Genomic DNA, 15897 nt, shown 5'->3' with positions numbered 1-15897 from the left:
CATATGCGAGCTGCGTAGGCAAGACCTAAAAATAAAGTGGATTTCAGGAAAAACACACATTAGGAGGAATTGAATATATCAAGTTTAAGTCAGACATCCCCTTAATTAAAGAAAACAGAAATTCAGAACAAAAGTAATTCACACCCAAAACAAATTCATTGCCAATATGTCTTTTTTTTGGGGAGTAACTTCTACAGTGTATTCTGTTTAGTATCAATTTGTTAATAATATTGTGGAAGAGGTGTGGCGCCGCGGCCAGGGCGACTGACGCTGGAATCTGGGGACCACGGTTCGATCCCCGGCTCCGGCGGCAGGTTAGCCCAGCACCATGTGACTCTGGGTAATAGCTCGCTTAATCTTCCCGACGGCCCCTAGCGCCTAGAGACCCTTACGGGTGATTGTGCGCTTTACAAATGTGGACTTTACTTTTACTTTACTTTACTTTATGAATATGTACTTTCTCTTTCATTTCCTGTCTTTCTATCCTCTTCGTTTGCTGCATGCTCTTTTTATTGCTTTTCTATTGTTAACAGTTTTCCTATTTTGATAGGTTTCTCTTACAGTACTTGTTTTCATTCGTATAGTATGTATATAAGATTTTATTCCATCATATTGTGCTACATATTATCTATCTATATTTATTTATCTATATCTATATGTATATCTATCTATATATTCAATGCTGAATCCTGACCGCCAAACGTGGCGGAAACAACAGGCGCGGACCTCTTTAACAATCAGCAGTGCTTAAGCGCGCACAAGAGCCACAGCACGAAAAGTCATTTTCAAAAATCCATTTTTAATTGCTGAAAAGATGTAAGAGCCAGTGCCCTCCCTGACGCGTTTCGCTCCGCGAACGGAGCTTGATCTATATATATGTATACCCACATACATTTTGATATTGTATCATCTTTGTTGAATTATATTTTCTTCATCATAATAAAATTAAAGCGAGTAGTCGTGGGAGTTGAAGAGAAATGGATACCACTGACAGGTTGTGTCATTGTAGGGGGTTGTACGTATGATAGGGCTTGCTATTCAATTAAATGTTTCTAAGAGAAAATGTCAGACTGTAAAACCTCATTTCAAACGTAAAGATAATTCTGGTCCATGCAGGACATGAAGTAAGGGTGATGGGGATAGAGCCTAGCACATCGAATGCCAGCATTACTTGCAGTAGACCTGTTTCTCCCACCACAAGACTAGTAGGAAACACAATACAGAGTCATATACAAATAAAACAAGAGGAATCTCTGCCTATCACAAGCTGTTCAACATTATTCAAATGAATTAGAAGTTCTAATTCAAACACATCCAACATACATTTTTTTCACTGTTTACAAGTTCTACAGTATTCCTTCTCTTGTGCAATAGTTTTTTCCATTGACGTAATTTAAGCATTTTTGCAACCAATACTGGGTGTGTCATAAACTCCTCTGCACTTGCAGGTAAGATTCATTCATACTTGCTCGAGCATCACTAATCATATGTTCGCAGTTTACAGGCAAGGACCTGGCTGTATAACTCCACTTCGCTTTCGCCCAACCCTTCTTCCACAATCTCATCCTCCACTAAAATTAAGATTTTACAATTGTGTTTTTAAATATGAGTGTAATTTGTGTTTTGTTTCACCATACACCTTACATTATGGTCCTTAATGTAAAACCCTATTGTTTCTACCCTTAGTCAATGATGAATGGGAGGCCAATATGGTATCATTCACATATAATCAGAGGAAGTCACTATGCCCTCTAAGTAGGTCTACTGTGTAGTCCACCACACTAAAAGTGATATAAGGAACACTTTTTACCAGATCCAGCAAAAAAGTAACCAGCAGAATTTTTAATTTAAGACTTCTTCGATACCCAGTTTGTCTCTTCAAGAACAGTGTTGCTCTATGAAGAGAGGCTTTCACTATGTTTTATTTAGATATATAACTAATGCAGTATCGTAATGAATGACTGATTTCGCCGAATAAAAAATAATAATAATAAAAACAGAATAGTGTTGCTCGATTTCTCAGTGCCACAAAATGACCAAAGTCGATTGTTCAATTATCTCAATAACTTTGACAAGGGCTTGCTTTGAATGTTTTGCTTGTTCTGACTGTGTTAGTTGTTTTGTGCCCTGTTTGTCTGAGAACAAAAACAACCAACTCCAAGCCTCCTAATGTTTATAATTATGTTCCTATAGTCTAGATGTTTTATGGAAAATTAGACCGTAGACGTCTGACAAAAGTGAATACATTTAAGGTAAAATGTAACAGGACTAGAGGACTGATAATTGCAGAAATCCAAGAATCAATAGTTACCTTTTGGAGCAGTCTTTATAAAGCCTAGTCTCACCAATCTTTTGACAGGTCCTGACTAAGTCCTCTACAGTTTATCCCACACCATGAGCACTCCCCTTGATTATACATTCTGTATTGCAGCACAAAATGGAGGCACCCTTCAAGATAGCCCCAGGTATCCCATTTCCAAAGCATTGTTGCCTTACTAGGCGCATGGCCCCACCTCCAAATATAAGTGAAAAACATGATATAAACATTTCATGACGTACATTGTGTAAATAACATTGGTGACCAACTTATAGGATTAAAAGATCACTTTGGGTGCAAAGTAGATAAGGAATATGGGCGTATTCCCATTGGAATTTCTAGGTAGATGTTGATGCAACAGGGACATTTAAACCACTTTGAAACAGTAACACCAACTCAAACATTTTATTTAAAAAACTAAGAGGGCTAAGGACCATTCCTCCCTTAGAAATGTACAGAAAGTGTGAACAATAGCACATTGTATAAATCGTGGTAGCATTCAACTAAACAATTACAATGTTGAATTTGACCTCTCTAAATAACCTCACCCAAGTCAATATTGTAAATTTCCATTTTGCCCTGTAAAGAATCTATTTCTAATTTCACAAGGTCAGTATCAGAAGATGACAATTTCCCCCTGACAACAAATACATATAGTTTTTTCCCACATTTCCAGTAACAGACATGGCTAGCTTCCATTGTTTCCAGACTTGTTATGCATGTTAACAATGAATGTCAGTTTCCTTATACCATGTGAAAGTTGATGTCAACGTCTCACACCCAGTGGCAGATATTTTTAGTTTCTCTTGCCAAGTAGCAAATGTTACCAGTACTTTAGAGGGTTTCTGGTGATCCATGTGAGCCCCAAACAGACAGTCAGTATGGAATGGTATCGAAAGCTTCTCTGAACTCACACAAATAACAAAATCACTCCATCACTCAAGTCCTAAGGTGTGCAGCTCACTGCCTTATATTTCTGAAACTCTGAAAAATTAATTTTCTGTAAATTTGCAAGCATTACACTTGCCCTCAGTTGTGGCTCTGAGGCCCCTATCACTTTCTCCTATGAGTACTGATGCTACAAAACATTGGTTCAACAACTCCATTCTATCGTCGCCAAGTTTCACACATTTCCACATAATCCTTTTAATCCCTTCCCTGCTCAAGAAGGAACCACGCCGTCATGAGCCACGGGTGCCGTGTGCTCATGACGGCGTGATTCCATCATGCTGTAGCCGCTTCACCCACGCAGTACTGATTTCCCGCCTGTGCTGGCGAATTAGTGAGTGGGCGGAGTCATGATGGAACCACGCCGTCATGAGCACAGCTCGCCCGTGGCTCATGACAGCGTGGTTTTGTCACGAGCATGGCGGTGCCGCGCTTCCCCTCCTCCCCAGCGCTGCAGCAAAATTACCGCCGCGGCCAAGGGGTTAATTACTGTTGAAAATACCCTTTTTTCGCACGATCCCCATCCCTTTTCTCCGGTAAAAACTATTGACCTGTTGGCTGCACATTGAGAAGCTACCAGCTGGCTTCTCAGTGCATGTGTTTCTTTACGGTGTATAAACTGATTATATTCAATTTCTCATCCACACAACCTGCCTCTTCTTTGCAGTAGAGGCTGCAGATTGGGCTGATTCCCTTAGAACAGCCTCACATGGTTCTGCACCGTCAGGAGGGAGGTAGTAGGGGGATGACTGCCACCTTCCTAGCAGGCACAGAGAGGATAAAGGACAGGAATGCCAGTCGGTGAAACTTCACAGGAATTATCAAAGCTGGGCTGAAAAGGGGTTGGGAGGGGGGTGGGGGAAGGGATATATATATATGTATTCATCCTGACCACCATTAAATCAGAAGAGCAGGACGTTTAGGTGAGACCGGCCTGGATACTCAATGGGAGGGAAGCAACGCAAATGGGCTAAACAAAGGCAGACCAGATTTTGAATATTACTAGTATAACTTTTTGGAAGCTTCAACCAGACCATTAACCAGAGAGACTTTCGAACATAAGTCAGAGACAGTCATATATTGTAGATGTCAGTAATTACAATGAGGGCGCCCCCCTCCTACGGGGTGCTCTATCTGATGGTGTTTCAAAGAGAAACATTGAATTGGATTGAAGAATCTTGCTGGAAGTCTGAGAAGAACATGATTACCAGACCCATGAATGCATGTGGTGCGGGACTTGGAAGTGGACCATGTTTGCTGAACTGTGGGTGGGAGTGTCACCCACACCAATCAAGATTGGTAAATTACGTTTGACAAGAGGTTTAAGTGTTAGTTGATCCCCTGGTTGGCTCAACCGGACTAACCAAGAGCACCTAACAACTCTTCTTGTGAAGCACACATGTTGACCAGTTGTAAATAGTCTGACATTGGACTTAATAATGATTCATTTTTGGAACTGGAAAGTGAGTGGCAAAGCCAACTTACATTCTCTGTAACTGGTATCTACAAAGAGGACTCTGCAAAGGAAGGAAAGGACTTTGGATTCAACACCAAGGACTGTATTTGTAGTAGAAAGAGAGAGCGGGCTACAGTCTACTGCCCAGACAGACTCAGAAAGACCAAGAAGACGGTCTGCCGTGAAGATGCAAGCCAGAGACAAGCTACACACAAAATCGCAAGTTTGGGAGTTCTGAACTGTGTCCGCGTGCACAAGGTGACTGATTCTCATCCAGGCCCTTCTGCATCTCAGAAGACTAGAAGCTACCCGGGAGCTGGGACTCATGTTGTGTGACTGGAGGGAGAAGCAGCCCCCAGTGTCCACTTGTGAGTACCCGCAGAAACTTGCAACGACTGTCCATGCAGAACGGAAAAGCCATGTGGAATGGAACAGTCATTTTAAGAAGCCATAACTTCGCAGTGAGTTGTCCGGTTCTTGCCATTTTGGCATTATTTTATCATAAAATGATTCTTGATTTAACTAAATAGGGCTGGTATCTTTTCTGAGTGGGTTCGTCATGCAAGTGTTACATTCTCTGAAGTTGCCTCCCATACTAGGGAGTAGTCGAGGCTGTCTTAGAGAACAAGCATTGGAAATGCAATAGGTCTCGCAATAGAAAAGTTTGAGTTTTTGGTGTGTAAAATGTAAAGATTTTTGATTTTTTGTTTATGTTTTTAAAAATATTAAAGTATTAATTTTGGTACTACAAATGGCAATAGTTATTAAGTTAGCAAATGTTACATCTACATCAATAGGTCTTGCATTAGGAAATTTTGATCTATTGGTATTGTAAATGACAATTTTTTTATTTCAGTGTTGGTTTTGAAAATAGCTAAATAAATAACTTTGTCATTTACAATGCCAATAGTTATAACTTTCGCAAATGTGACACCTATAGCTTTTGTAATGCAATATGTGTTGTATTTACGTGACTTAGATGTATTGCTATTACAAATAACAATGGTTTTTAATTTTTTTAAAAAATTAATACTTAAATAAAACGTATTGTAATTCATGATAGCAATAGTTTAAACTTTTGTAAATAACCTTCGTGAAGATTGTGTTAAGTGTATTTTATTGTGACGAAAATCCAAGAACAAAAGTGAAATATTAACATCTTTTTGTGACATTTGTAATAAAGTTTGAGACATTGAGAAAACATAGTTGAACCAGTTGTTGTTGAATGGTTGCACAGATTGATGTTGTGGTGCCCCCAGAGTGATGTGGGGGTGCCCCTGAGTGATGTGGGGGTGCCCCTGAGTGATGTGGGGGTGCCCCTGAGCGATGTGGTGGTGTACCTGAGCGATGTGGTGGTGTACCTGAGCGATGTGGGGGTGCCCCTGAGTGATGTGGTGGTGCCCCTGAGTGATGTGGTGGTGCCCCTGAGTGATGTGGTGGTGCCCCTGAGTGATGTGGTGGTGCCCCTGAGTGATGTGGTGGTGCCCCTGAGTGATGTGGTGGTGGTGTCCTTGAGTGATGTGGTCCTTGAGTGATGTGGTGGGGGTGTCCTTGAGTGATGTGTGGGGGTGTCCCTGAGTGGTGTTGGGGTGTCCCTGAGAGATGTGGTGGTGCCCCCGAGTGATGTGGTGGTGCCCCCGAGTGATGCGGGGGTGCCCCTGAGTGATGCGGGGGTGCCCCTGAGTGATGCGGGGGTGCCCCTGAGTGATGCGGGGGTGCCCCTGAGTGATGTGGTGGTGCCCCCGAGTGATGTGGTGGTGCCCCCGAGTGATGTGTTGGTGTCCCCGAGTGATGTGTTGGTGTCCCCGAGTGATGTGTTGGTGTCCCAGAGTGATGTGTTGGTGTCCCAGAGTCATGTGTGGGGATGTCCCTGAGTGATGTGGTGGTGCCCCTGAGTGATGTGGGGGTGTCCCTGAGTGATGTGTGGGGGTGTCCCTGAGTGATGTGTGGGGGTGTCCCTGAGTGATGTGTGGGGGTGTCCCTGAGTGATGTGTGGGGGTGTCCCTGAGTGGTGTTGGGGGTGTCCCTGAGTGGTGTTGGGGGTGTCCCTGAGTGGTGTTCCTGAGTGATGTGGTGGTGCCAATGAGTGTTGCCCCAGAGTGATATGGTAGTGATCAAATTAATAAAAGTGCTGTTTGTGGAGTGAGAGTGATTTTATTTTTACTGAAGAGGAGAGATGCGTGGGCAGAGAGGAGCCTGTGTGAATGTGCGGCAGAGATCAAAGAAAACGCTAACACCCATATGGAGAGGAAGGGGGTGGGCTGCCTGGTGAGTTGAATGTGTGTGGCAACCAAGGGAGAGCGCGGCGCACGCTGGAGAGGGAGGGGGTGGGCTGCCTGGCGAGTTCAATGCGTGTGGCAACAGTGGTAGCAAATGGAAGCACTTTTGTGGCTACAGTGGTAGCAAATGGAAGCCCTTCATACTGTTCAGCTCAATTAAACAAGCACCCAAACCCCGAGTGAGCTGCTCCGCCTGGCACTGGAAAACAGAGAGATGCATATGTCGAGGCATAATGCTGAAAAAACAACGTGCACGAGGTACAAGGGGAGGAACAAAGTGGACCTGTGGCGAGGCGCCAGAGCAATTGAACTATTACTGAAGAGGAGAGATGCGCGGGCAGAGAGGAGCCTGTGTGAACGTGCGGCGGAGATCAAAGAAACCGCTAACACCCAAATGGAGAGTTGCCCCAGAGTGATATGGTAGTGATCAAATTAATAAAAGTGCTGTTTGTGGAGTGAGAGTGATTTTATTTTTACTGAAGAGGAGAGATGCGTGGGCAGAGAGGAGCCTATGTGAACGTGCGGCGGAGATCAAAGAAAACGCTAACACCCATATGGAGAGGAAGGGGGTGGGCTGCGTGGCGGCTGTGAAACTGTCTGCAGGGAGAGGGAGGGGAGGTGCTGGCGGCTGGGGAGGGGGAGGAGAAATGAGAGCCTGGCTGTGTGCGGGGAGAGAGAGGGGAGGTGCTGGCGGCTGTGTACCACAATGTTACAATTCACGGGTTTGAACGCCACATTGTCCTACATGCATCCTAAAGAGGCGTACAAATAAGCAGTACACCGTGTATGTAATGATTGTCACAAAGTAAATGCTAAAAGCGGTACACGATACGTGCTTATAAGATGTACGACCAGATAGAAGCTTTTGCCATGTAACTTCTGAGCGTATAATGTACAAAGACTATGCGCACATGTCAGGAGAGAAAGCAAAAATAATATATCGGACAAAGTGGACTAACTACAGAAAGGCAGGAAAATAAAATGAGAAGGCGCCAGAGCAACTGAACTGTTACTGTTGAGGTGCCTGGCGGCCGTGAAAACTGTCTGCAGGGAGAGAGAGGGGAGGTGCTGGCGGCTGGGGAGGGGGAGGAGAAATGCGAGCCTGGCTGTGTGCGGGTAGAGAGAGGGGAGGTGCTGGAGGCTGGGGAGGGGGAACAGATGGCGATGGCTGGCGATTTGATGCTGTGCACGCGCATTTTAACTCATTGCGCTTGCGCATTGACCTAAAAGTGCACGGAAACAGCACCAAATCGCCAGTCTAGGTAAAGTCTGTTTAAACCCCTATAGTCTCGCTCCGCTCAATGAGCATGCGCATTGACAGGCGAGACTTAAAAAGTGTTTACACAGTGGTGGTGAGAGAATTTGCTTCACTGGGCAACCCCGCTTTCTACACTCTCAGCCCCCCCCCCCTTTTACTGCTTCTCCATTAGCGGACACATCCAAAAGTTTTTTTTTAATTGGTTCATAGAGTTGTTATAACTGACGCTTGTGGCTTTGCACTAATGAAACCTTCCCGACTTTCCTCTGCTGTGACACATACACTCTTGCTATAAACCTGCAAAGGTAGCTCCAGTTTGTTTCACATGCCACTTTTTACTCTCATGATTTACCTCACCAGTGGCTCTTCAAATATAGGCTCAACATCATCCATTCCAGTCCTCTTCAAATAATCCCACCAATGAGACACTTTCTTTTCTGAAGTATAAGGCATGTCTTTCGTTACCCAAATGTGTCTTTGCTCTTTTAGAAAAAAAACGACAAACTCACCTCTTCCGCCTTTTCTTTAACTAATGCCTCTCCTTCCCATCACAATTGAGTTTACAAGCTTCCTATTGAATGGTGACGTGCTTACTTTTTAATTTATTAAGATCGGTAATGCAATAGTAATTCATTTTCTGACAGGTTTCTTGTATCTGATGTAAGTTCAACTATGTTTTATGTAAAGTCCTAATACGTGCATTGATGTAAGAGCGCTGTATAAAAATTATAAATGAATGAAATGAGTCCTGATTAATACCGCTCTTAGTTTAAAACCTAGTTCACTTGGCACTAGACATCAAGTGCGTGATTCTCATTTTTTTGCCGGTAGGTGTGATTTACTTCTCAATTTGCATAAGTCAAAATATCTCATGTAGAATGACTTGTACAATAGGCCTAAAGTCACCCCCACCCCCCAACTACCTCACTGACATTAAGATAGTCCCATTGTGAGAATCGGGTCCAATTTACCCTTCTAGGTCTGGGTTCAGACACTACCTCTTCTAGTTGTGTTACCCGTTGACAATCATTTCATTGTTGCTGTTTAAATAAATCCAAGTTTATTTGTATAACAACAAATGACATGTTAATGCTCTCTGCTAATTACATTAATAGCTCCTAATTACGCTTTATAAATCGACCCAACTTGAAAACGAGTGGAAAATGGCACCTAACAGCCAATTTCATTGTATAATAGAGGGCGAGAATAACAACATATTAATCCTGGAAGATTTAGTTCAACTGATTTTCATCTTCGCAGTGCTGTAGAAACAAGTGTTTTTGCTAGACTGTATCCCACCGACATGAAGACTATGGAGAAGGTGGGCTTCATGGTGTTGGTACTTCTATCCGTTGAGTGCAGCTCTCATTGGCAGGTATACAACCTTATCGGCTATCCATGTTTAAGTCTGTCAATTGTTTCAAACTATCTGTGTGTGATTTCACAACTGTCCCTCCATTCTGTAAACCCCAAACAGGCCTGAGTTGACGCACCCCACAAACACACCTGAAATTAACAGAGTGAAACAGGTGAATATATTCTTGTTGCCTTGGATAATTGTTTTATCTTACTTTATTGATGTTACTTTGGCCAACTTTCACAATCACGTGCACCGTCCTAGTTTCGTGAGACCACCACACAAAGGAAGCTTCCCCCTTCATCGTGCTACTCACCAGACTCGCCGTGAGGGATGGCGCCGACTGCCCCAGGGTCTGGCTGCGCATGCGCAACAGGTTGGAGGTCTCGGATGACACTAGCCATGGCTGCTGACCAGGTCCACTTGGAAGAAGGTACCTCCCTGTCAAAGATAACATTACTTACTTTTATTAGTGGCACAGTGATCATTTACCATGCATCCACATCGGTTTGCTTATAATTTCATTTTATGTCATTAACAACATTGACATTGCATGTGAAATCAATATGCGCTGAGGAAATATTTTCACTTACACTTTATTGCATAGTCGCTGATCTGATAGCCAGGGCTGAAATCATTTAATTGTACTCCTTCATGAAGGAGGCTCCAGTCCACATGCCATCATTAGACAGATTCCTTAGGGCTCACACTTCCATGTGGCACACAGACCGATCTGATGAAACCACGACACGAGAAACACCTTCCAGGGAATAAATACAGCACGCCCACTGGTAGCAATGCTTTTTGGGTCAACATCTACAGAAAGAGGACGGTCTTACGCATCTTCCTGCTCTCTGAGCATTTACAGTATCACATTATGATTTTTAGAGCGGTTCTGGATCAGAATACCCATTTTGGGGTTCAGCAGGTAAACTCTATTCAATGCTAGAGCATAACGTGTATTTGTAAAGTGCACATGCATTCAGGGAAAGCCAGGACGGGTTCCCCAGTGGTACAGCGCTGGGACGCTCCAGGGTAACCACGCGCTTTACAAATCCAACATTCATTCATTCATTCTTGAAGGCTGTCCTAAGACTATATATTTATTATATATAAAACTAGGGCCAATTTTATGTTGCTAATCTGAGAAAGCTGCAGCCCAAGAATGATTAAATATTAGCTATAACCCAAGGACATAGGGGTTGAAAGATTGTGATTAGGGCTCCCGGTTTTAGATGGTATTTTTTTGGGACATTTCCGTCTGTATTTATTCATTTTTATTTTTTGCTAATTTTATCTGTATTTATCCATATTTATTTTGGGTTTTGTCAAAAAAATGAATCTGAAATGAGTATATTTCTACATTTATTTGACCGATAAATATGCACTCATGCCTGAACGACGGACAGATTTCAGGGATATAAACACACTCAGATGATTAAACATGCTCTTATAAGAAAACATGCACATTTTAAAATCAAGGTTGTGCATATCTATTGCTATTTAAGACTCTTTACTGAAATTCCTTTATTTTTTTAACCCCCTTACCTTTTGATCAACAGAGCTATTGGCCTGGTAGTCATGACTAACAGCATTTAGAATCCCTCAAAAAAGAACCCAATTTCCGTTTTAAATGTACGTTTAAAAATAAATACAGACAGGAAAATAAATATATTTCTGTCTGTATTTATTTGTAAAAATCAGTAAAAAGGAAAAACCAGGAGCCCTAATTGTGATCAACAACAGAATAGGTTCAGCATAGGCAATATTTTACGGTCCTTTCTAAATGGCAACAGATCCACTACCTTGTTTGGTTCTAATGTCAATACTTTTACAGGTCTAATGGAGTTCATCTCAGGATCATCCTCAGAAATCCATGAATATATGTTAACAACCTACTTACTACAAGGAGAGAACTGACGGCTGTGTTCTCCGTGCTGGCATTCAACCAGGAAATATAATGGTGACCCCCAACTACCTCAATGTGTTTCCACAATCCACAGGAGAGTCTGAAAAGTGGATCATTAACATCAGTCTACAAGATAATTTCTTGAGCACCAACCTCATGATCCATGACCACCAATTTAACTAACAAGCATGAAACACTAGTGTGGTAGACAATAAGTGGCGGCTCCTCTGCTATGGCAGAGGAGCATCACCCCACTGATTTTGAGCAGTGAAGTAAAGAAAATAGAAAATGATAATAACTTTGAGTTCTTATCATTTTACATTTCTTTTGAGAGCAGGTGGGTGGACAGGCTGCCCAATCCAGTCATGCACACTTTCCCCATTCTCCATGCAGGCTGCATTACAGCCTGCATGGAGAACATGCCCAGGCCCCCCATTCCCTAGTTGAGCGTTGAACCTGGACACTCAAAACCAATCACAACGCTGCATTCCAGCGTTGTGATTGGTCAGGGGAGCCTGTCTGTTCTTTCTGGCTTCATATTCCTCGAGTCCCACAAGGAGAGCAGAAGCAGAGACGTGGACCCAGCAGCAAGGTGAGTGCATATATATATATATATATATATTTGTTTGTATTGTGCAACCCCACCACCCCCTAACCCCGCCTCACCACCCGCGAGTCATGCAAGACGCCCCTGTTCAACATTATCCACTTGAGTTGCCTAAAAAATGAAGGTAAACATATAGCCAAAAGGCAACCTATATACTGTGTTACAAACTCTTCATAAAAGGGAAGAAACTCAATACAGAATCCCAAGTTGGCAGTTAGAAGTGTTATCTTACACTGCCATCTTATTTTTAGAGCCTACTGTGAGAAGTAGAGCTGTAACAAGTGAAGTCTGTACGTCATACAAATCATTGCTATTGTCCTCATGTAAGAAGCTACACTAATTCAATTGTGCAGTAAGGAGTAGTAGAAGTACAGTCTTGTGGTAAGATGACCTCTTTTATTGAGGAACAGATTGACAACAAAACTCCAGCTGTGCCAATTCCAACCTCACCTCATTCCGCAAACAGCTTAAAACCTTTCTTTTTAACTCACCCATTTAATCCCGTCCCCCTTCTGTGCTCTCCGGATGGTTCTGGTTATCATTAGCGCTTGGACGCCTCAGGGCAGCAATTCGCGCTTTACAAATACAAATACAAATACAAATTATTTGTGGTTTAGCAGCCAGAGTAACATCCAACATGAGAGTATCCTCTAGAGCGGTGTATTGAGACTCGGACCTAGTAACTTGCCCATATGATTCGGAGTCTCTACAATCTATGTTGCATTTCTTTTTCTTCTGTAACCTCTATACAACTCAAAAGGAAGTGTTTTTAGTGCCCTTATAAAAGTTTCTTCATATAAGGAAATGCAGACATGCGCTGTTGTCCCAACAACTTTTACAAACTGAATGTGTCTGCTTAATTGTACACATATGTATTTCTGCTGCCGACATGAAACCTGACTGGCAAGCAATTCTGGGCCATGACATTTTGTACAGTAATTTAACTCTGTACTTATGTTTTAGTTATTGCACTTTATTCCTATGCTGAATACGGCAGAGAGGTACTCAAGAGCTGTGATTGACCAAACTATGTAGTCTTAATTGCGTTTTATGTCTTTTTCATGTCTGTATTTTATTATGCACTTTGGCATTTTAGGATCCGACCTAGATGAGATTGAGCATTTTATTGCATTTTAATTATTTTAACCCTTTAATTTAGAATTTCAAAATTCTAAATTTACTATTGTTTAATAATTTTCTCGCACGTTTGAATTTTTAATATGTATTCTGACTTCAGGATTTTTGCTCATGTTCGATGAAGTTGTGTCTAAGTTAAAATTTTTGATGGTTAAATGCTCTTTTTTCTTATGGTGTATTATAAACTGAATAAAATAATTTCTGACTGACTTACAGCATTTTGACTTGTATTTATTGGACAACATAAATGCCAAAACTGTGCAAGACTGATTCATCGTCACACCATTAGAATATGATGGCCTGAGTCCCGACTAGCTCGCAGTGTCACATATGTCCCCCTAACCTAACAGGGTAGCGGGTGGTATGTGCATCCTCAGACCATGAAAAACCCTGACTCCTCAAGGAAATCTTGGAAACAGAACTAGAACCCTTTCATTTGGTAAATCATGCATGCCCACAGATAGACACAAGAAATACTTGAATTGGCATTTCAATATTTAGTGAAGCAAAAAGGTACTTGAATAAAATATGTGCACTACAATAATCAATAGAAGGAAATAAAACAGTCATTAGGGGTGGGCGGAATTTACGAAATGGACTTTAACAAATTATCGTGAAATTGCTCAAAATCTCCGCGAGCACGCAAAACTTTCGCGAAGATGCGGAGATTGCTCTTCCCGCCTGTTCGCGATGTGTTTTTGCTTGCTCGCGTGGAAATTTATCTCCAACTTGCCCATGCGGTTGCTAATGGGCGTGGCCATCTTGCTCGCGATGCTTTTTTCCTGTTCCCGGTCGAATGACGTCTTCGCCATCCCAAACTCGCGCGAGATAGCGCGGCCGGCTACCAACAATCCAACATCTCGTGGCGCACGCGGATAGGGAAACTCGTTGGTGAACGCAGGGACCCGGGTATGTCACAACTGCGTGCTCAAGAATGCCTTTATGAAGCGCAAACAAGAAAATCACTCTGTTTTGCGGCAGATTGCGAAAGTTTTGATATTTTCGCACTCTCCGCGGAACGCAAAAATGTAAAAATATCGCAAATTCCGTGAGCTGAATGAAATTTACCACCCAGGCCTAGTAATCATCACAAGAATGGTAAAGAAGAGGAACAATTCAACCATTGTCCTGTTACATAGAATGTATGCTCGCATACAAGTATAGTGAAAGTTATGCTCCTACCTGGTGATTCCTATCCTAGTTTGCCTATCTTTCGTTTCACAGGAGGTAAACAGGATTTAGCTAGGCAGAAAATCTGACATGGGGCGACCTCAGCAATGTCAGCGAAATGCTCCTCTAACAAAACAAAACAAAACAAAGAAGTGATGGTGTTTATATAATAAACTTCACCCATGTTACCATTTTGAAGCACCAGTCTGGTTGTCATTATTGATTCTATCCTGACAAAGCTCTCATCAATCGAACAAAAACAACAACATTTTGCGCAGTGAATAAAATGTCTATGAAGGTGTGTAAATGAAAGCAAAGTTATTTCATTGAACATTCTCCACAGGAGCACACAAGCAAATGTCTGTCAAATGTCAATGTTCAATAAAAGATGTCAACTTTAAACATGAGCATGTAAAATAGTGGTGTTCCTGCCTGGGCCTAATGTGACCACAGGACGCAAAGAGTTTACGGTTTTCACTCCTCCCACGCAAAAGATTGACGCAAAGACTGACGGTGCCACGGAGCGAGGTAGCGGGAGCCGCAGGGAGTAAGAGGAGAAAGACAGCATTTTCTTCATCCTACGAGTCTCCTCTGTTTCTTTCACGTTTCTCTCATCTCCCCCGTCCTCCCTGCTGATTCTGCAGACTTGGGGGACTGCTCCTCCATTAAGAAGGAAAAAGAAAAAGAAGAAGCGGTCTGGTGGGATCCGGTCCCATCGCGTTGGTGTCAGAAGGGGCCCAGCCACGCCGGGAGGTAAGAGGCAGAGGCGGTGGAAGAAGGTAAGGGCGCGAGTGCGGCCGCCGATAGAGGCGGCTGCGAAGTAAGAGCCCGGGGTGCGGATCGAGGGGGCTGCCTGACTAGGTCTCTCAGCCTGCGGTCTCCCTGAGTGCTCCGCTCCGCTCTCTCCCTCTCCCTCTCCAAGAAGAGAGAGAAAGGAAAAAACTTTGTTCAAACTTGCCCAAATCTGCCCAAGTCTGACCACCAGTGCCGCTCCCGTCACTTCCTGCTGCCGTCACTTCCAGCACCGCTCTCAAAAAGAAAAAAAGTGGCCCAATGTCGCGGTTGAAAAAATCATCTTACCAGGCCGACCCCAAGTGCTGAAAAGGCGGGTAATCTAAGTCATAGCCCACGTAACTTTATCATGAAATTTGCTTTAAATTTGGGTAATAATGTGCTGACCCAAAGCATTCTGGGCGCTGTATTCTTGTTTGCAGAGCTAGTCTCATAAATCAAGCACAGGCGACACATATTAATAAGGTGACACATATTAACAAGGGGGCCCATAAGCACTGAATTGCACAGATTCTTCCAGTGCCTCAGACACCTCAGTTACCAGTGCCTAAGGATGACGCTTAAAAAGACAAAGCCAGGCGCGGAGGTGGAGGTGGAGGTGGACCCTGAAGGCACAGCACAAAGAAGGATAACAAGGAGCATAACTTCTCAACAATCCCAGGAACCA

General features: G+C 43.0%; 1 protein-coding gene across 2 annotated transcripts in view; it reads right to left on the bottom strand.

The window, feature by feature from the left end:
• Nucleotides 1-15897, bottom strand: part of MAST4 (microtubule associated serine/threonine kinase family member 4) — a 1958993-nt gene that overhangs the window by 1303006 nt on the left and 640090 nt on the right. For both annotated transcript variants that reach the window (XM_078675181.1, XM_078675182.1), the window contains exon 3: nucleotides 9932-10056. In XM_078675181.1, the coding sequence (XP_078531307.1) occupies nucleotides 9932-10056 (125 nt within the window). The remainder of the gene's footprint in view (nucleotides 1-9931; nucleotides 10057-15897) is intronic.

The sequence above is a fragment of the Lissotriton helveticus genome, chromosome 2_1 (assembly GCF_964261635.1).
Source record: "Lissotriton helveticus chromosome 2_1, aLisHel1.1, whole genome shotgun sequence".
Taxonomy (NCBI): Eukaryota; Metazoa; Chordata; class Amphibia; order Caudata; family Salamandridae; genus Lissotriton; species Lissotriton helveticus.
This window is presented reverse-complemented; position numbering and strand designations above follow the sequence as displayed.